The 22,085-nt window shown below is 35.2% G+C and overlaps 2 protein-coding genes across 3 annotated transcripts; one reads left to right on the top strand and one right to left on the bottom strand.

Annotated features, from left to right (window-relative positions):
* Window positions 1-1,466: 1,466 nt before the first annotated feature.
* Window positions 1,467-4,787, top strand: LOC108778699 (peptidyl-prolyl cis-trans isomerase-like 4). Of its 2 annotated transcripts, XM_018545942.1 has the most exons (6): window positions 1,467-1,525; window positions 1,659-1,778; window positions 2,077-2,220; window positions 2,281-2,567; window positions 2,858-3,099; window positions 3,961-4,787. In XM_018545942.1, exons 2-6 carry the CDS (start codon window positions 1,709-1,711, stop codon window positions 4,601-4,603), a joined length of 1,386 nt encoding a protein of 461 aa, XP_018401444.1. In that variant the 5' UTR covers window positions 1,467-1,525; window positions 1,659-1,708; the 3' UTR covers window positions 4,604-4,787. The 2 variants fall into 2 exon arrangements, with proteins under 2 accessions (XP_018401444.1, XP_018401443.1); XM_018545941.1 differs by having other exon boundaries at window positions 2,077-2,567.
* Window positions 4,788-11,577: 6,790 nt separating this feature from the next.
* LOC108778700 (uncharacterized) lies at window positions 11,578-20,891 on the bottom strand. The gene is made up of 12 exons (XM_018545943.1): window positions 20,813-20,891; window positions 20,522-20,703; window positions 18,158-18,417; window positions 17,913-18,093; window positions 16,792-17,078; window positions 16,311-16,711; window positions 16,085-16,230; window positions 15,567-15,883; window positions 15,354-15,488; window positions 14,907-15,091; window positions 13,876-14,030; window positions 11,578-12,854 (listed from the first exon to the last, which is right to left on the bottom strand). Exons 1-12 carry the CDS (start codon window positions 20,889-20,891, stop codon window positions 11,718-11,720), a joined length of 3,465 nt encoding a protein of 1,154 aa, XP_018401445.1. The 3' UTR covers window positions 11,578-11,717.
* Window positions 20,892-22,085: the final 1,194 nt, after the last annotated feature.

Here is a 22,085-nt window from a genome sequence, read left to right as displayed (position 1 = left end):
TCTGTTTAATAATAAGAATCTGTTTTTTTTTTTTAATTGCGGTATGATGATTGTTAATGTAGTTATGATCAATCAAAATATCAGAATGATCCTTTATAGTTAACTCGCGAATAAAACTCACGAACAAAAAATCGTAGAAATATGTTTAAAAAATAATTTTGTAGAGAAAGCTTCAAGCTTTCACGATATAGATATTCGAAAAATTTTCGTAAATTTTTGTCGGCACGTGAAAGTCCCAAAAAAGTGAAAAGATAATTTTTTATCATTTTCTGCAGCTCGCAGTTTTTATATGCAAAATGTTCTGTTTGGACTAATAATATTGCCTTATTGCATAAAACTAAATTTATCAGTAGTTTTAGAGAAGTCGTATTTCTGAACGCGTTTATTTAGATTATTTCTCGCTCTGATAAAAAAAGTTGATCCTAATATATTTTGAATACGGAATCTGGTTCGTAAATTCACTAATTAGAATCAAATCTCATAGGAATCTTGTACAAATCTTATAGAACTTGATAAAATAATACTATAGAATTCGCATAGCCGATCAATCGTGATGCTCGCGAAGTCGACGATAGAAAATAATATAAACTTATATAAAACACGCACAAAATATAAACTGATAGAAATGCTATCGTTCTTAATTGTTCTAACGATTTATAAATTATATTTATTATTTCAGATAGTTTAAAACAATACTGAGAAATTCGAAATAATTGCACTTTTGAATTCTCTTGTTATTTAAACACAAAAGAGGAAAATCTTATTGAATTCGAGAATAAAAATAATATTATTAAAATAAAATACAGTGTATTAAATATACTTTATAGTACTATTATGCATAATTTATAATTGTATTATTTAATATATGAATCTATTATTAAATATCCTATAGTAAGTAAATTAAATTTTATATGTGTGTGTGTGTGTGTGTGTGTGTGTGTGTGTGTGTGTACTTTTACGTAATTACAAAATTATTAATATATTAATATTAATAATAATATTAATATTAATAATATATTAATAATATATTAATATTAATAATAAATATGTATTATTTTAAATGCAGTAAGAAATATTCCTGAACAATTTTTGTAACCTTATCTGCATTTGTGTGCAGAGAGAGAAGTGGAAGGAAAGTCTCTTTAATCTCGATGCTTTCGTCCAATTATAATTCTCGTGTTGCGCTTCAAAAAAGATTTTTGAAGAAAAATGAGGTTATATATTCTGATAAAAATGTTAAAAGAATTAACCTGCTTAACAGCAAATTAGAATGACAAACAGATCGATTCGAACAACAAAAGATCGATTGCGGCGAATTGCGAGTACGATATTTTGCAACAGACGCGACCTCTAGATGTTTATAATTTTACTATACCTAACCTAATCGAACACTTAACCTAGTTTAGTTAAGTGTTCTTTGTAGTGTATTGTTGTATACAATTTTCTTAAAAAAAATTGGAAAATTGTGTAAATAGATTATTAGAAAAATAATAACGCGAAGCAAGAGACTTTTTGCTAAGCTAAGGTAATAAAAGAGGTTTTCAATCAGAATGACCAAATAAAGAAAGAGTTAGATTTGTGATATTTGTATAATTCAGCAAGCAAATTAAACAAAACATTTAGCAGCTTTGTTTTAAAATAATAATTATTTTTTATAGAAAAAATTGAGATTATTACCTTCCATTCTTTAAAAATTCATAAGGAAAACATGGCTGTGGTGGTAGAAACTACCATAGGAGATTTCACAGTAGATCTTTATACCGAGGAACGTCCTCAAAGTAAGTACTTTTTCATAAATTGCAATTTATAAAAATAAATATTTAAGATTTTTATATATTGCACTACATGAATTTGCATTATATCTCTGTATCTAGATCTGTTCTTTAAACTTTTTGTATTTGTTGCATTTTTCATTTATCCTTTTTCTTTTTGTGTTTAATTATTTCCTTTTTGTATCTGATTATGTTTTATTTAAGTTTTTTGAATTTTTAGTATCTATTTCGAGTGCACAAAGTATAATAATACAGTTATAAAGAACAAACTTCTTTTTCTACATGATTATTTTTGTCTTTACAGCTACACGGAATTTCCTGAAGTTGTGCAAACTGAAGTACTACAACTGGAACCTCTTTCACTCAGTGCAAACCAACTTCATCGCACAGACTGGTGATCCCACCGGTACTGGGAAGGGTGGAGAGAGTGTATATGGTATCGTACTAGGTGAGAAGGCCCGTTATTACGAGGCTGAACAGATGCCAAAAATCAAACACACCCGTGTAGGTTTGCTGTCCATGGTGAATTGTGGGAATAACATGCTGGGCTCACAGTTCTTTATCACCCTGGGATCGGAGCTGCAATCCTTAGACAATGAACACTGTGTATTTGGAGAGATAACAGAAGGATTGGAGGTGGTCCTCAAGTTCAACGAGACTATCTGTGACGGAGATCAGAGGCCATATCAAGACATAAGGATATCCCATACTGTCATCTTGGAAGATCCATTTGACGATCCTATGGGGTTTGTAGTTCCTGACAGAAGTCCGGAACCTACAAAGGAAGCTTTAATGGTACGCATTTCAAAAATGACAAGCAATTCCATCGTATTCTTTTCGATTTTTTGATACCATTGGTTCAATTTATTTTTATTGTCTATCAAGATTATATCGAATATGATAAAAAGGCACAAAAAAAAAATTAAATATTAAATAAATTTAATCACAGTTGATAGGATAAATAAGTTTGCAAACATAATTTCTTTCTTGTCTTTTACTTATTATAAATGTTCATCATATTTAAGAAATTTTTACCCTTATTATCTCTTTATTTGCTTTTTTAATCCATGTATATTTATGTTTAGAGCGATAGAATTGGAGCTGATGAAGCAATCGACGATACTGGCGGCATGACCACGGAGGAAATCACAGAAATGCAGAAGAACAAGGAAGCAAAGGCGAGAGCCACGATATTAGAGATTGTGGGTGATATACCGGACGCGGATATTGCTCCGCCAGAAAACGTCTTGTTTATCTGTAAATTAAACCCGGTCACAAACGATGACGACCTCGAAATTATTTTCAGTCGTTTCGGAAAAATTGTTGGGTATGTAATTTACATTTTGAAGAAAGATAGTATTCTTATGCTTTTAATTATAGTTCTTATTATCAATAATTTTTTGCGAAGGCAAATTTTGTGCAAAGATTGTGATGCGAGTTATGTTGGTCAAACCAAAAGAAAATTAAAAATTAGATTAAATTCACCTTACTTCACCTTAAAGTTTCTTCTCATTTTCAAAAAATCTCTTGATACAAAATGTATACCAAGTTCTCTCCATTGCATATTTGCTTCAACAATTATATATATCAATTTGGATTTAATTAAAAGTTACCAAGGTATATATGCATGTATATTTGTTTTATTTCAACATAAATTGTGTGATTTAGAATAAAATATCTATTTATATATATTCAATGTAATTTAAGTATCACTGAATTATATTGTAATTTTTATTATTTGACAGAATTCATATTTTTACTTGTTTATCAAGACTATGAAATATTACTGCGATAATATGAACAAAAAATATTATATTAAATTATAATTTTCCAAATAAGAATTTTATATTCATAATCAAGGACAAAGAAATCTATGTTACAAGTAGTCAGTCAAGGACACATAATCACAGAGAAGCGAACACACTAATATGTATGTTACGATCGTTATAATTTAAACATTGAAAATGACCCGATCGAAACATTTAATTGTTTTATGTTTTGTTAAATAATATGTATATTCATCGTTGTTAAATTAAAAAAATTTATTAGGCTCGTAGCCTTTCTTTTATATCATTATTTAATTAATGTTTTCTTAATTATTTTATTTGATGTATCTCAATTTTTTTATTATGATCTATAATCTATATATTATATGTTTATTAAATCTTATGATTCACTGACTTTGCAGCTGCGAAGTTATAAGAGATCACCAAACAGGCGACTCCTTGCAGTATGCATTCATCGAATTCGCCGATCGCAAGAGTTGCGAGGATGCATATTTTAAAATGGATAATGTTCTGATCGACGACCGAAGGATACACGTGGATTTCTCACAATCAGTCGCGAAGATGCGTTGGCGTGGCAAGGGAAAAGGTATCCGGTATTTCGATGAGGACGACAAGCCGAAGAAACGCGAGGAAAATTATTCTTCAAGGAAACCTGACGCATTACACGACAGGAATCATGACAACGGTAAAAGCAAAGAGGAAGGAAAAAGAAAGGAGAGCGATAAAGATCGTAGTTCCGAACACAGAAAGCACGAGCGCCGAAGAGAAGACAGAGATAGAAGAAAGGAAGATAGATCGTATGATGATCATTATGAGAGAAATAAGTACGGCATTGAACGAAAAGATAGAAGAAGAAAGGAGGAACGACGAGATAAGGATAGAAGTGATCAGAGGAAGGGTCACAGCGAAGACAGATTGGAAAGGAGAGGCAGAAGGGATGATTATAGTGATAGGGAACGGCGGCATCGTGATAATGAGAGGAAAAGGCCGGACGACAATGACGATACGAGACACAGATCGCACAAACATAAAAGAAAACGGTGAAAAAAATAGATAAAAGGATTAAAGAAGCTTCATTAAGCTATGTATTTACTAAAGGAACATAGAGCAACATTTGCATTTCCGTTTGCTTTCTGCGAAAGTTCCAATATTTCTCTCGATGTTTCTCAAGCCTATTTTATAATATGCTTTTTATTTCCTGCTTCTTTCGAAGTTCATTAATTTTTATTTCGAGCAACAGAAAGCGAAAAACAGAATAAGTAAAAAGATGAATATAAGAAACAAAAAGTACATTATAGAATAGGCATTATTGCAGAAAAAAAACCTAATTTTATATAAGAGTAGAATATTTTATGAGTTTATCTAGTGGAGACAAATTGTTTCTAGAAACAATAGGCAACAAAAAAGTTCCTCAATGTTCCTTTGGTGGAGTAAGGTATATTTAAGACCATTTTTATAATTAAGAAGTATGATCTTAAAACAATTTCCTTCCTATTGTAAAACAATGAATAAACGCACAGTTTACAAGAGGGGCTTTACAAGCTGTAATTCAAACGTTTCTTTTTTTACATCGAGTAAAATTGCTAGTATTCTTTCGAGTATAAAACATTGAGAAAGAGATATTCATTAAATCAATCGGCAAAAAAAAACGGGGCGTCGATCGACGCACGCACTTTCTTAGCAGATCGATGAAGGCGATTTTCGCAAGGCCACGGGAAGCTCTACAGATTCTAAAACTGGTAACAGCGCGTGCGGTAAAGCTATCGAAACCACGGAACTTTCATTCGACAAAGTAGTAGTCTCGACGGGGCGTGACGCCGATGATCGCCGTAATAGATATGACGATAAGTGATCAGAACTGATTATCGAACGGCTATATAAAAAATAGAGAGCGAAAAACGATTTGGCGGCGTACTGTTCGGGCACCGCCGCCCGATTTAAGGAGAACCATATTCTCTCACAAAAGTGCTCGGCGCACTTTCCGAGTCCAAGTCCCACTTTAAATATTATAGGAACGATAACAAATTATTTACGATTTACGTGGACATGCAGGTAATGAGCTGCGCAGCTCGCGGGCTTTCGCAGAACGCTCTTTTGTTTCTTTGGTGACGTCGCAATTTGGTATTTTGGATTCTTGCCCAGCAGAACACAAACTAACAATAGCGTCACTTCAATCGTTACGTTATTTCAATATTATAATTTCCTCAACAATAGAGATCAGAGACTAACAAGGGAACCCTCGCGAGGTACTAAATTTTGATTTTAATGAAACTCTATAGGGTAAAAAGATGTATTTAGAAAATATCAATTACGACGAAAAAATTTGAAGAGATGAAACTCTTTTTATGTGTAAAAGAGGTTTCAGTTTTTTCGTTATAAACTTATTTGAGATATCAAAAAATGTTTCACAATAAAATTGTAAGATTAAAACGAAAGATTAACGAAGATTAACGAACTGACTAGTAAGTTCAATCTTAATCATGCCTTATCTCGTCCAGACGGATACTATGTTGTCGTCCGGATTCCGGACGAGATTTTGGCATAATTAGCTGTATAATTTATATCGAGTTATTTAAGCATTGAAGATCCCGCTTAATCATTTAAATCTTTTCATTGTGTATTCATATTATAGTTCTAAAAGCCTACTTTGTTTAATAATGTACTGTTTTCTTTGCTAGAGAGGGATTCGCTGACTGACTGATGCTGTTTACAGAAAAGAGTCAGAAACGCAAGCATTCGTCTTCATTTCCTCTTTAAGCCGCAGTTTTCTATAGTTTGGTGTAGGGAAGATGTGCTTCAGTATATCATAGAACTCTCTGATTACGTTACATTTACAGTGTTGAGTATGGGAATTATAATATTTATATAACATTACTGTTTGTCTTCTGCAAGACAGATATAGGAAGGCACACTGGATCCTCGCGATATCCTCGCTTCATTCGCCCCTCTCCTCACGCGGTCGAGAGACGGGAAATGTTTCGGAAACAAAGATCATGAAGAAACGAAACCGATCGGTTGCGATTCGCAATTTTCACGTTGCTGGATTAGGGAAAAAAAAGATTACCCACACGGAATTATGTAGCAGATAGCACATATATACGCGATCTTGTCTCACTATTCATTCGTCAGGTTTTGTTTTACGTATCACTTCCGAGAAGAGAAACGCGCTCGGCTTTTATTCAAGGGTTTCCTTCGACAATTCTGAACTCTTCAGCTACTTTGCGATCTTTGTGTCGTAGTTACCTTATAACGCCTATTTCTTTTTTTTCTTTTTAAATAGAGAGCCCTATCGCACATATCGTAGCTTCGCTACATCACAATCGGTCCGTATCCATACGTTACAAGTTTCGAAAGAAAATTTAGCTTAATTGCGCCGTATTACATGAAACGTTCTTTATATGTTCCAGGAAGGGGAAAACAGAACTATACATTAAGCGCGTACGCGTGCATATATTAGATAACTAATTTCCAATATGTAACACAAATAAATACGATGAATTATATTAGGAGACATTTATGGTACACAAGGTAATTCTTTAATTTGATATTCTCTACTTCAGAGGGTGAATTCGAAGGCCAAAAACATATCATTAAAAAATAGATCATTTAAATTTTATTTTCCGAGCATTTTGTTTCTTGTTTTGTGTGTAACTCGAAAATTTTTTATAAATCCTTTAAATCATCAACATTACAATCATTATTTCGAATAACTTTAAAATATGTATATTTGTGATTTTTTAAATCTTTTTTTAAAAAATTAGAGCAAAAATGAAAAAAATATTTTAAAATTTTTTAATTGCTTATCAATTTAATAAGTGATATTACTATTCTGCTCATGATTAGATTTTAAGACCAAAAAAGATTTCGGCGCACGGTGTGCAGAATCAGATATATGGATAGGCATATATAAATTCATACATCCGCCTTGTCTTGATTGAATATAGAATTTCTCTCACTTAATCAGATTTATCTTTTTGGTGTCCAAATTCGTATCATAACTGTTTAAAAAAAGAAATTCTTTTTGTCTAAATTTTCGTTGAAATAGCAAATTATAATACAGCGAAAAGCGAGCTTTAAACTTTAAAAATGTTATTCTATTCCAAGATATAATGATCTACATTTACATCTTGGATATTCCATGAAAGAAAAAAAATTATGGAATCTTCAGGAGTCTTAACACATTTCTATCACTAATTAATAAAACAAATTAAAAAATTAATAGAAAAAATTTTGGTTAAAGAGAAGTGATTTCCAGTTTGGAATAAAAGTTGATAAAATATCAATTAAAAAATGAAGAATTGTCACCCCCTGGAGTATTAACATATAATTAAGAATTGACTTGTATTATACATACATATATTTATATATATATATATGTAAATATATATAATCTGCTGCGATATATTTTTTTGTAATTCGCTCGCGACTCTCCCATGCTCATATAAATAAAGGAAATCATCGATTCAAGAGATTAATGAATTAATGGTCAAAATTATTAAAGCCACATTAGATCTAACTAGATCTCAAAAGATCTTCTTGTCAGAGTGTTTACTGAATCCTTGTAAAAAAATTCCCGGATTTTTCAGGTATTTTTATTCAAAATTCTAAGAAGGATTAAAGAACTTTTTAATATAATTTATAACTATAATTATTGATAAATTTGCATTTTTTTATTAAGAATAAAATGATCAAAGAAATACTATTTTCAGAAAGAAAATAGTTTTTCTTTGATCGGAATTCAAATTTAAAAGTAACATTTAAAAAATTTTCATGAGTACCGATAAGGTTTCATGAAAATGCTTGATTTTCAAGAGTAAAAAATAATTCTCGAAAATTCTAGATTTTCAAATTTTTTTAGATAGTAAAAACTCTGAACTTTTATTATCAGTCCTAGAGAAGATCTTTTTCTTGCTTTGTATTGATGTATACAGCGGTCTGTACAAATATTGACAGAACACAGAGACGCATATTATAATAATAATAATAATAATAATATATAGATATATCGCAAGAGATAATATACCTAATAAAGTTTTACATTTTAGCGTTTTTCGTTTATCGCTTTGTTCCGTGTTCTAAGCGCGAGAAGACTAACTTAATCGTCACGCGTCCTGAAAAAAAATAGTAACGTCAAAATAACAGCTAGGTAAATGAGATAATCCGACTTTCTATATCTACGTGATCTCCAGGAAAGATTATTACATTACGATAAAGCTACGCGAAAAGAAGTATCGTCTCTATATCGAATAACGTGCATTATTACGTGTTACGTGCCGCCGAAACTGAGAAAAGAAAGGAAGGAACATCAAGATGTTTACTGAAATCTTGTAAAAAAAATTCCCTAAGAATTTTTGAATTTTAAGTAAAATTAGAGAATTTTTAATGCAATTTTAAAATAAATTGGAGTGTATGCAGCAAATAAACTACATTAAAAATTAATACACCTAGAAACAATGATTATATATCAACATTGTTTTTTCAATAATAAAAAGTAGGGATTTCATTAGACTATGTCTATCATACAAATGAATTCGAGTCACGAAATTTGTAAAAAAAAGTACACAGAAGGTTCATTATATACAATATAGAATTAGTAAACTACTCTATTGTTAAGTATTGTTTTCTACTTTGATTTATTTAAAAAAACTCGCGAGACATACGAGAATACATATTGCTAATTGATTGTCAACACTTTACATTTTATCAAGAAAAATTAAAGCAGTATTTTTTTTTCAGAAAGGGATAAAATTTAAAAAGTAAAATTTCAAAAATTTCTCTAAATATACAATTTCATACTAATGCTCGACACTCATTTTTTAAGTTAAAATAGGCCAATGTCAAGCGAATATCAAGCGTCAATTTTAATCACGTTTGACGTTAAAAGCACCTATTTGATGCTAAAGCATTATCAAGAAAAATTAAAGCAATCTTTGCAGAAAGACGCTAAAAATAAACGTCAACATGAGAAATTACCTTAAATTCTAATAAAATTCCATAAAATTCCCTGATTTTCGAAAATAAAAAGAAATCCTCTGATAATTTCAGGTTTTCTAGATTTTTTCAGATAGTAAACACTCTGAATTGTTCCAGGATCAAAGTGCGTCGACGCAGTTCCTTTCCACTTGCAACTCGGTCCTTCCTTCCTTCTCGGCGCCCAGATTTGATCAATCTAGGATCGAGCTTTCGGAACTGAAGAATCAACATGCTTTTGTCGGAATAGAAAATTCCGAATAGAAGATTGAAATAGAAAATTTCCCGGTTTTCTTTTCTATGAAAAGAAAAACGGGGACGCACGTTTACAATAAAAGGTGGATCACATACGAGGCGATCCACGAGAAAGGCACTTCGCGCGGGGGATTGTTACCCCCTAAAAGGCCGCCGTTACACGCAAGACGCGATCAGGGAAGACAATTCTTCTTTCCTATTCTACCGAGAGAGTTACTTTGGTAATGACTAGGTCATATGCTACGTCGCGCGCGCGCGCTACGTTAGTTTATAGGTCGTGGTGTTCGTGTCCATTATGGCCTGGCGATTGGCTTACTAAATAGTAAATAGTAATCGTAATGGCGCGACGCGCCAGCTCAGGCGCTTCCCCGTTATGGCCATCCTTAGTATCGCGTGGCTTACACGCACCGTAAGCTCGTGGTTACGTTACAACGAGACTCGACGAGAAATATCGACGAAAACTCGTATTCGTCTTAACGCGAAAACTTGTACTTTACGCTCGGCGTCAGAATCACACTCTCACACTAATCGACTCCGCATTTATAGCTCTTTTACGCTCAAATCTCATTTCAGAACACGCTCAGACTTAAGAGGACTAGTCGTCGAAACTTGTAATCTCAAAATGCGAAACGGTTCAATAGTCGCTCTTTGGTTTAAGAATTAAATAGTTAAATAGTTAATTAAAATTTATATAAACACAGAATCGTTCCGCCGAGATTCTCTCTCGAGACTCGCGATTATACGTATAAAATCGAGAGAGAGAATTCGTTAGGACTGCGAAATCCAACCAAAATTTTAATAAGGTGTATGCCAAAATTGGTCTAAAATATCATAAAGATTGGTCATCTAAACATACTTTCATGAAACTTTAATGTTCATAAAATTATACCGGTGAAAATCTATTTTTGGATCAATCTTTGGTACACTCCTTTGATATTCTAAATTATCAGAAAAACGAATCCTCTGAAGGCGGATTTCCCCTTTTTAAAACCGTCGGATTCAGATACGAAACGAGTATCTAATGGACGGTAATCAAGATTTGCTACTCGAACCGTGTCACGCATTTTGAGATCACCTAAGTAGCACATGTTGAGGTCTATTATTCTATTTAGCTAAAGTTCTTGCACGGTTCATTTCTTTTCCTTTTCTTTCCACTTTGGAGAAAAGAGAAAATATGAATCATGCAAAAAGTCCAGTTTAAAAAAAAAACAGGCCTTTGATTTTATATGTTTTCTAAATAGTTATAAAGTATTAGATATGTTTAGGAAATATATCCGTCGATAATGTAAAATTTTCACTTTTCGTTCGCCATCAGAATCTTCAAACTTCAGTGCAGCTTTTTGTATTATTCCGAATTGTAAAAAAAATCTGAAAACATTTTTCACATTCTTGTGAAAACTCTAACAAGTCTCTACTATTATAATAGTTGAATTATGTATTTTCCTTATTTTTTTATAGAATAACCGACTGATCTATTCAAATTTACTACATGATCAAATCGTTTGAGTCAATATAATTAAAATATAATTAAAAAGTTCTAAAAAATAAAATATTTCACAAAAAATGATCGTACAGTAACACAGTCATTAAATACTAGAAAAATAATTTAAATAAAATATTAGTAAGGAAAAATTAATCATATTTTCGGTCAAATAGACTGACAAACAGAAGATTATCACCAGCAGGATTAAATCTGTTAATATATATAACATGTAATAATATATATTTTAACAGATAATATATAATAAATTAAATTTATCTACCAAAGTTCGCAATAAAAAAATCGACTGTGCCTTCAAAGTCCAACACTGTCGGCGGATATACAAGACGTAATGAATCAACACGTGCTACCTAAGCAGTTCCGGCCGAGATTGGTCCTTCAATTGAGACTGGACCCTCGGTCCAGGTGTCGCGCATAATAAATACAAGCCGCTCAGAATTGAATGCGGTAATTTCCGGGACGCGGTATCGACCTGACCTTGGTTGGTGGCAGAGAAGCCGTGGACGCCTCGCTGCTGGCAGTTCCGCCAGAGTCTCGGCCGCTCTTGCTGCTCACGGTGCTGCCGGTGCTCTGTCCGCGCGACGAGCCACTCGCTCCCGTTTGCTTCCTCAAGGAGGTGTTACTGCCTCCCTTGAGAACAGCAGCTGCCGCCGCCGCCACCGCCGCTACCGAGGACTCGCCGTCGCTCAGACGACCGTATTCGCCAATGCGGGTGCGAGACGACGGCGGCGGTATGAACGAGCGACTCTGCATCTCCCTGTGTCGTACCGCTGACTCCAACGCGCAGCCAACTGATTTTTTGCGATTGCTAATCGTGATCATGTCAGACTGCAACCTTTCATACTCATGACCGCTGCCACCGCCGCCGCCGCCGCCGTTGCTCGTCATCCCCGAGCCGACTGACGATTTCTTCAGCGAGCTATTCGACATGAAGCTCTCCACGGAGTTCTTCTTCTTGCTGCGCGACGCCTTCGCGGCGATGGCGGCACCGGTGTCGAATCTACCGTATTCAATGTTGCAGCTACCGGAGGAGTCGCGAATCATCTTCACGCCGCCGCCACCGACCGCGCCGCCCATCGTGGACGACGTGTCCAGCATCCCTGGTCCGGGGTCCGATTTCTTGCGCGTTTCCGTATCGCTTAGGCGACAGTAGCGGGAGTTGGCGCTGGTCGCCTTGAGTGCCCTCGGCGGTCGAGGTAACGAGCTAGGCGGCAGACTCCCGGCGCGACGTGGCTCGCCGCCTATCTCCGGAGGTGCCATCCGTTGCCGCTGCGAGCTTCTACCCTGTTTCTCGAGCAGCATCATATCCTCGGTTGGCTTGCCGCCAGCGCCGTCCGACAGTCGCGAGATAGTACCTTTCAGCCTGGCCGCTGCGTTGGCGAACTCGATTATGCTCGACGATACCACGTCGCCTCCGCTACCGGACGAGTCGTCCAGCAGCCGACTTTTGCTCGAGGCGGTACTCGAGGTACCTGTGCTATCTACACCCGCCAGTAGTGGCTTGGGTATTTTTCCTTTTCGCGACGCAGTGCCTGGATTAGAGAATCCTGGAAAACAGCAAAGTGCCCGCTGAAACAAGAAAGAAAGAACGCACGGGTTGCAGATAGGAGGCCGGGACCTGGAAAAGGGGTTAGTGCTCGCCGTATAAAACGCTCGCACATGCACATTCGAGGATAACGAACGGACAGGAGAAAAGGTGAGGGAGATCAGCCAAGAGGAATTAGTGGAATAATTCGAAAAAAAAAGAAAGAGATTAATCTGTGTAAAACGTGAGATCTATTTTGGCTAGCTACTCGGGCACAATTTTGACAAACTGTTAATACACATATTCGGGAAAATAAATAAAAATAAAACGAAAACGGCACCAAAAAAGGATTTATGCACGCACATGTGCATAAAAGCAACGAACGTTATTCGGAAAAATTAAAAGTAACACAATTCTTTCAATAAGTGTACAAAAATAAAAATAAAATTTTAGACTGTTAAATCACACAATTATGCGATTAGCTTTCAAATAACTTCAACCAGAGAATAGCCAGAATGTAACGTTTCTCGGTTCTGTATTAAGTTTGTCATGTGAGAGCAATTTGATTGAGATTTCTCTTCGTTTTATGAACGTACACGTTGGCTATTCTCGCTTCTTACAGCTTCTTAATCAAGAACAGCTTCTTAATTAATAAAAAAAAAGAAAAAAGAAAAAAACAGTAGCAATAACGAAAGGTACTCCAAAGAGCCATACACAGCAACGCAAGGATATACCTTCGAATGTGTGACCTGTAATATTTGCATGATTCAGCAGCGACTATTAAAAAGGTTGCTAAAGAACTCAAAATATCGATCGTCCGTAAATTAACGTGTATCTCTATTGATGAAAAAAAAAGTAAAATTAATGTAGGCAAAATGTAAATAGTATCAAACGGCGCACGTAATAATGGTTACAAATAATATTGTAACGCGAGACAACGCGGGCAAAGTGAAATCCGATGATAACAGCGATAACGTAAAATGCCATTCAAGACTCGAAAGCTTTTGAGAATTAATCATCCGATGGCTAGAACGCACGCGATATGCTCTGTTTCATTCTGCCTACCTTGCTAAGCAGCTGAGAATCTAGCTCTTTCAGTTGATCATCAAGACTCTTATTAGTCTGCTCAAAGCTGCCCTGCTTTCTATACTTATAACTGTCGGTAACGCCATAGGAGCCGGTGCTGCCGTAGCCGCTGCCACCGCCGAGTACGCTGCTCACTTTTCGTGCAAAAAACCAGAGAAGGAAGGTGTTGTTAGAATTATCACAACTCAGATAGAATTATCCTACCTAGATAACATATACATATTGCACAAGATATCTAATGCAGATTTTTTTTTGTGAATTGCTGCTCTAAAGACAAAAACGGAAGTCATTCAAATTGTGACTGGCGATGAAAAATGGATTCGTTACGACAATCCTAAATGCAAGAAATCATGGGTGCGTTCCGACGAACCAACATCAATGCCAAAACAAAATATTCATGGAAAGGTCATGCTGTGCATTTGGTAGGTTCAAATCGGTATCGTGTACTATGAGCTGCTGCAACCGAGTCAAATCATTAATGATGAATGCTACCGACGTCAATTACTCGATTTGAATTGAGCACTCAAAGAAAAACGGCCGCAATACGCCAAAAGACATAATAAAGTTATTCTTCTCCATGACAACGCCAGACCACATGTTGCACAACCAATGAAGGAAATCTTGGAGGCACTTGGATGGGATGTCTTACCTCACCTGTCCTATATTCACCAGACATTACTCTATCAGATTACCATTTGTTTCGGTCGAAGCATGGTCTTTCTGAGCAGCACTTCAGTTATTTCAAAGATATCAAAAAATAACTCGATGACTGGATCGCTTCGAAAGAACCTGAATTTTTTTTACCGCAAAATCTATTTGTTACCCGAAAAGTGAGAAAAGTTTACAATTTTTAATGAACAATATTGTGAATAAAATATCAGATACTTTTTTGATAAAATAAGCACGAGGTTTTAAACAAAAAACAGCGAGAATTAATTCAAGCACCTAATAAATATCTTATGCAACATAATGTTATCTGGGATCAATGAATTATCTGGAGATCTCTTTACCAAGTTCCGGTGTACTTGTCAGAGTAGTATGATGATCCGCCGACGTACTTGAGTGAGATGAATGCGCGGCGGGATAGCTGCCCACGCCACTGCTGCTACTGCTGTCCGCTTTGTCGTACGTGTGCTTTTGCAGCACCTTGATCATAGCGTCTCTCTCGGCTAGCTTGGACTCCAAATCCTTCATTCTGTTAGAGTAAGAAACATATTGATTACGTCGCACAATGACTCGTAAGTACACACGGAGAAAAACATAGTAGTACCAATTTCAGAGGTGATAATAAGTTTATATGTAGAGAATTAATATACATATAGTTGAATAAACCATTTTATAGTTATAATAATTATAAAAAAGTTTATTCAACTGTAAACAAATATTTATTAAAATTTAGTATATTTTCCTCTAAGTATATAGCGATCGCTATAATTCGTCGAATATATTCCTCTTACCTAGATTCGAGATCGGCCAGTTTCTTTTGCGCGGCATGTACTTCGTCCATGTGTTTCATCTTTTCCGAGCGAGCCTCGGCGATTAACTTCTCTGCGTCTTGACTGGTTTTTTCTAGAGCAGCGATCTTTGCGTCTCTAATCACAGAAATAAACAGAGAGCATAAGGAAAAAAGACGAGTGTGATGGAAAAAAATAAGAAAAGGAACAACTTACTTTGGCAAACTGGCAGCATCGATAGCTGCTTGCCTCAGCGCGCTTTCCTCGAGGTAGCGTTGTTCCCACTTCGCGACGTCGCCCTCGAGCGACATGATCTTCTCGTCCCGTTCACGTAATCGTCGTTTCAAGTCCGCGATCGTCTCGCCGCTCGACGTCTGCTCGCTTCCACCTCCGCCACCCTCGCGCAACTCCCTTTCCAATTGGCCTCTCAATTGTCTCTCGGTTTCTTCTCGTCTATCGCTAGACGCTTGGAGCGAAGACAAGGCCCTCTGAAGTTGGCCCACCCTTTCCACATACACTTGCTTCTTTCGACACTGTATAAATAGAAGTAATTTTTCAATCAACGTCTACACTAACATATAATTGTTGTGAGTGTAATTAATTATTTATGAAATTTCTCTTTTTTTTAAATAAATTAGAATTGTAAAACTTAATTAATTATTTGTATATATAATTTAACTTTAATGTAATTATTTATATATGACTTTATCGATATTATTAATAAATCAATTTACTTCTTCTTCAAGCCGCACAACATTGCCTTGTGCATTCGTTAATGCGGTATCCAAAATGTCGATGTGCGTACGTTGTTCCTGCAAAGTGGCCCGCTGAGCCGTCAGTTCGATCTCCTGCCTCTCTTTCGCATTGGTCAATTCTTTGTCTAAAGCACACGAAAAGATAATATAATAATTTAAGAAGAAGTCATATTTCTACGTAATGTGTAATCGGCACGAATCGTACTTTGAGAAAGGAGCTGTCCAATGAGTAATTCGCGTTGTGATAATTCCTTCCGCAATGTGTCGACTATCGGCGGGCTGTCCGTACGCACGGACAGCAGATCGATCTGGTCTCTATATGCGCGATTTAGCTCGGTCAAACGACGGCATTCGTTCTGCAACTTCATTCGAGCGGCACGCTCCAGCTTCTCTCGTCGTTCACAGGACGCCGCAAGCTCCTCGTGGACACGATGCACTTTCGCTATCTCCTGTTCTAGTTTTTGTGTCTTGGCAACCTTATTATAGTAGCGCTCCAGCTCGAGTTTCAACACGCTGTTCTCCTGGATCACTATCTGAATCATCTCCGAAGACGGCCATACTTCGCCAGTTTCCCTTTCCAACTCCTCCCGTCCTTTGGTCTGAGGTCTGTGGAGAATTCAGGTTTGTTAACTAAATATTGCGATCATTGCGCGAGAAAAGCACACGAATGGAAAATATTACGTTACCGGGGCGACATTGTTCGAAGTTTGTAATTATCGATGTCTGTCTTGATCCTGGATAAGTCGGGTTGCGATCGCGATACAGTCAGCTTTTCCGTCGGTCCGAAGAGCCTGTGTTTGTTTTTGAACAGTGGAGGTACGTAGCATGGTGTCGATCTGCCTTCGTACTCGCTGTCGTTCTGCTTCCCCCTGTCGCCGTCTCTTATTCTTATCTCTCCTAATCTCATTTCTAAACTACCACTGCTATTAGGATACGGTGGCACTTTCACCTCTTTTGCTAGATGTTTCAAAACCTGTAAAGTGCATATGCGTATCTATAGATCGGAATTAAACAAATTCGGAGAAACGTCTAAAATACCTCCAATATGTTTTCGTTTTTCTTTATGTAAAAGCGCATGAAAAGATAGAGCTATTACGTTCAACCTTAAAATAACGTAAAACACTTAGGCACAGCAAACAAAATCTCTTTGCAGCTATAACTTTCAATACTTTCAACTACTTTCATAATCATGATTATTTCTTGAGAGTACAGGTATGATTTTTAAATGATTAGTATATAAATAATAAACAATGTATATAAAAACAGTACAGTGTATGTATATAAATTCAAATATTTTGTTTATGTTCAGAAACAAACTCTTTCATGAGAAATGGACGAAAATGTTCCGGCCTATCTCGATAATTTGAAGAAAAAAATTACATCTTTACTGGACAAGTATATGATTGGAACAAATCGATTCGATTTTTCGAAAATCGTATATAGATATTTCAATTTTTACTACAACTTGTAATTATTCATATGAAATTCAAGGTAAAAAATTAATTTTTTTTCTTGTTATCCACTACAAATTTTTTTCTCTTATGGTTATATATTATATTATTGATAATCAACATTTCCTAATCCTCGTTTCCTAATCAGCCGAGATTGTCCGTTCAAAAATCGTTTGAGAGTAATATTTAGAATTCTTCAAGTAAAAAATCTAGATATCATTTAAATACATTTTTATATTATCTATCGTTTCAAGATAAAATAGATATGTATTTAAAGTTTGGCAAGAAAATAAGATAGAACGTTTCAATGATATACGTTAGCTACATATGTATTAATTGTTATACTAATAGTATACCTGAGATTGATTAAGATAATCATCCGGGATATCCGTAATTTCTTGGCAACCTCCACCTGATTGATCGTAATCTTCGTGCGGCAAATTGGACAAGGACTGTATCGTAGGACTGTTGGAATGGCCTTTTCCATCGCAGTACAAGTAACCCATATCTCCGTGTTCTCTTACTATCCCCGATAACCTGTTCACAAATCAGAGATGCAAAATAATTTCTAAAGTTGTTGATAAAAAAAAGGGAGACTTACCTTCCAGATGGTATCCATGAGTTATCTTCGTTAGCGTTATGTATAATTAATGTATTGTAAGAACTTGTCGAGACGTCCAGGCTGCTCCTGTTTGAGCCACTGGTGCGATTGCTCAAATTGTCCTTCAGACTGTTTCGATTGGATCCATTGATGCTGTCCTTCAGACTGTTTCGATTCGAACCGTTCAAGCTCTCCTTTAGGCTGTTCCTGTTAGACCCGTTCAAGCTGTCTTTCAAACTATTCCTGTTATGTAGGTTTCCCTGTATCGTGATAAACCATATTAGTTTAGATAAGAAAACGCGTTGAATTGCAAAAGAATTCAGACACGTAAAGCCAAAAATACAATTGAATAGAAAAGACAGTAGAAACAAGGAATAATATAGATCGAAATCTGTTAAGTCGTGATTATATAATATGTTAGAGATAGAGATTGAGATTGGATTGGAATTTAATCAACCAAAGTAAAATCATTAAACTTGAGATTAGTTTTCTTTCTTCTGAATGGTTAAATTCCAATTCAATTCCAAAATCTTTAGTTTCATCACGGCTTTATTTCCTATTTCTATTGCCTGTGCTTTTTAATTGTATCTCATCTGATAAAAAAATTTCGCTGAAATTACTCCACGTTTTGGAACATTTAGCGAAATTGCTAAAAATTTGCTGAAATTTTATTATATAAAAGTGAATTTTTTAACAAATTGAAAAATTGCTGAAATTGAACTAAAATTTTTATAAAATTCTAAAATTTGTCAAAAAGTATTCTAAAACATGAAATTTTTACGACACAATTTCTTATTCCTACTGAAAATAATCACGTCACAAAGTTACATAACAAAATCGTATAATTAAGACAAAAGTAAACAGATTGTTACACTAAGATTGTCAATACGCGAATTAAAAAAAATTATGATATTTTTTAAATTAATTAGAAATAATTTTGTCCATCACGTTGTTTTATAATCAAATTTTAAAGAATTGAATGATAGAAATAAAAGGAAAAAAAAACATATCATGTCACTTTTCAAATTACGCAATTTTGAAAAATCGCGTATTCTAATTTAGAACAATTCGTTATATGATTTACTTGTCTTAATTGCATGATTCCGTTATATAATTTTGTAACGTGATTTTTTTCTCAGTAGGGATATTTAAGATCGTTTTAACTATAATTTTAAGATTTTGTATTCAGAAATCGATATATTTATAGAATCGGTTCTTATTTTAAAACTCATCTTGAGAATTGTTGTAAGATATGAATATTTTCTGATTGGTTTATCATATATATCTTAAGATTTAAATTTAAGACAGCTTTAAATAATATACAATACTAAGGGGGCCTCGGGGGCCCGAGGATAATTAAAGAATGATGACATTATCGACAAAAATTTACGATAATTAACATAAATCTTTCGATAATAAATTATTAAATTCATGATTTTTTTATTATATAAATACTGTATAAAGAAGTACCCATATTTTCAATGCTATATCCAGTGAGAAATGACAGTAGAATCGACGTCGAATCGACATCAATTCAATGTTGATTTTATTGTCATTTCTCACTGGATAATATTTTATATATTATTGTATATTGCCAAAAAATTAAATTTTTTCCCTGCAGTTATCATCTGTATTGATAATAAAACTCAGACGCTTCCAGCAATTCTGGATACGTCATCGTTTTTGCTCCCGCTGCCTCACCTCGGAAGGTGGGTTGGCTGAAGCGTTTACGTAGCGATTGTAGCATTCGGAACAAATAATTTGGATCTATAAGTAATATGTTCATTTACTCAGCGAGCAAGCTAGTCGCTTTATCAAAGCGTTGACAAAGCGGCTAGCCTGCTCGCCGAGTAAATGAACATATAATTGGTTATTACTTATAGATCCAACCAATCATATTCGATCGCTCGGCAAGCGTATTTAGCCGCTTTGCCGTTTTGAGCTCGCCTAATGTGAGGAAATAGCGATAGTGATAAGAATAACACGGTTTCAATCAGATATCGGATACACCGGAATTTTAGGTTCTAATAAGTTGAAATCATGTTATCTCTATCGCTATCGTCATTCCCTCGCATTGTGTCTAGGGCTTTATTTCATCTTTATTGTTTTCAAATATTAAATGAGGATGAAATGATGCTTGCAAACGTTGCAAATGTTAAGTGGAAAGCGATATGAAATTTGTCTTTCATAGTTGAATAAGTAAATAACTGAATACTCTCTGTGCGCTTAAAGTGAAGTAGGTATATATGTTTATGTGAAATTTGGTAAAGAGCGTGAGAAAAAACATTCTCTCTCTTCTAGAGCAGTTCAGTGCAGCAATAAAAGAATAAGCCTATATTAGTTTTGCATATGTTTTGGATGCACCTGAATATTTGGTATATTCTCTTTGTGACTGGAAGATCTGGAAGGACTCTGTTGCTGATTTTCCTGACCCTGCGGCTCTTGTCGCGCTGTATGCCTTATGACATATCTCTCTTCGTTGCTCAGATTTTCGTTGGACGTAGAAACATCAGTTTCGCTGCCGCTCAAACTTTGAGGAAGACCACCTATAAAAAGAACATCCCGAATAGACATAAGATATAAGCAAGGACTGTATCATATATCAATTTTACATTCAATTTATAAACCATACATTTTATGAAGCTATTATTATACCTTGCATGGACAATTGTTTTCTTTGTAAATTATTGTTCGAGAACGGCAGGAATCTGTTTCCTTGCTGTAGGGAGCTCATTTTCACAGGATTCAGCTCATTTACATGGATTATTATAATGTCTCGTCTGAAAACAAAAGAGCATGAGATTGAGATACTACAGCGTGCAAAAGAGCGGGAGATAAAAATGAATAGGCTTTCTAATAAGATATGTTATCTAATTAGTCAATTTCTTATAATAAAGATTTAAAGATTAGGTAATGGCTTATTGGAGAAAGCCCAGAACATGCGGGAGAACAACGTTAAGGGGCCAAGTGCAGTATTGCGCGCAGAAGTTCCATTATATATATTCTACTTGGGAGGTAGGGAAAGGGAGGAGGAGCATCTGAACGGATTCTTCAGGTAAGTCGTGCGAATAAACAATGGAATACATCGCCGTCGTATCGTCATCGGGGTGTATCTGCCAAATCAGTAGCTCACGCGAGGAATATCCTTCGCTTTCAGAAATTGAAATGGAAGCACGTCGCATCGCGACGCCGCGACGCGTAACGGGCAAGTCGGATTAAAGTATTTGCCTTATCTGTAATTTACTCACTCGATGCGAAATTATGGGAGCGGAGCTGAGTATCCGTGATTATTTTCGATAAATTAGTACACTCCACTTGTCCGTGTAGAAGAAATAAAAAAGTGCTGTTTGCCGCATTCCTCGTCAGATTGCGCTATCGATCGTCTAAAGTTTCTCGAAATTCGAATTAATAATTTGATCATTTTTGTCATTTTTTTTTTTTCAGATTCGCGATGTAATATATCATGAATCACATTTAATTTAATATTTACGCGATTTATTTTATTAATAAAAAAATAACTTGGTTCAATAATTCATATGTATGAATAATAACGAATAGATGATAATAATCAGTAATAATAAAATACACATTTTTAGTTAGTTTGGAGTCTTGTTTTTGAAAAATATCGCACATTTGCATACGAAAATCTTACAGTGAACATTACATATATTAATAGATAAGATTAAGGGTGTATCGCAGTTTGAAGTTCGTATTCACGTATTGAAGATCCGACCAATCGCTGTTTCAATCGAGAATGTTAAAACGGCGGAACATCAGCGATTGGTCGAATCCTCGATATGCGAATGCGCTCGTACTGCACTGATGTGAGGCATCATCAATGGGCGAGTTCAAGCGACAAAGCGGTTAATACCCTTGCTGAACGATTAACTATGATTGGTATAGATTTATATAAGTAACAACCAATTAT

The sequence above is a fragment of the Cyphomyrmex costatus genome, unplaced genomic scaffold (genome assembly GCF_001594065.2).
Source record: "Cyphomyrmex costatus isolate MS0001 unplaced genomic scaffold, Ccosl1.0 scaffold508, whole genome shotgun sequence".
Taxonomy (NCBI): Eukaryota; Metazoa; Arthropoda; class Insecta; order Hymenoptera; family Formicidae; genus Cyphomyrmex; species Cyphomyrmex costatus.
This window is presented reverse-complemented; position numbering and strand designations above follow the sequence as displayed.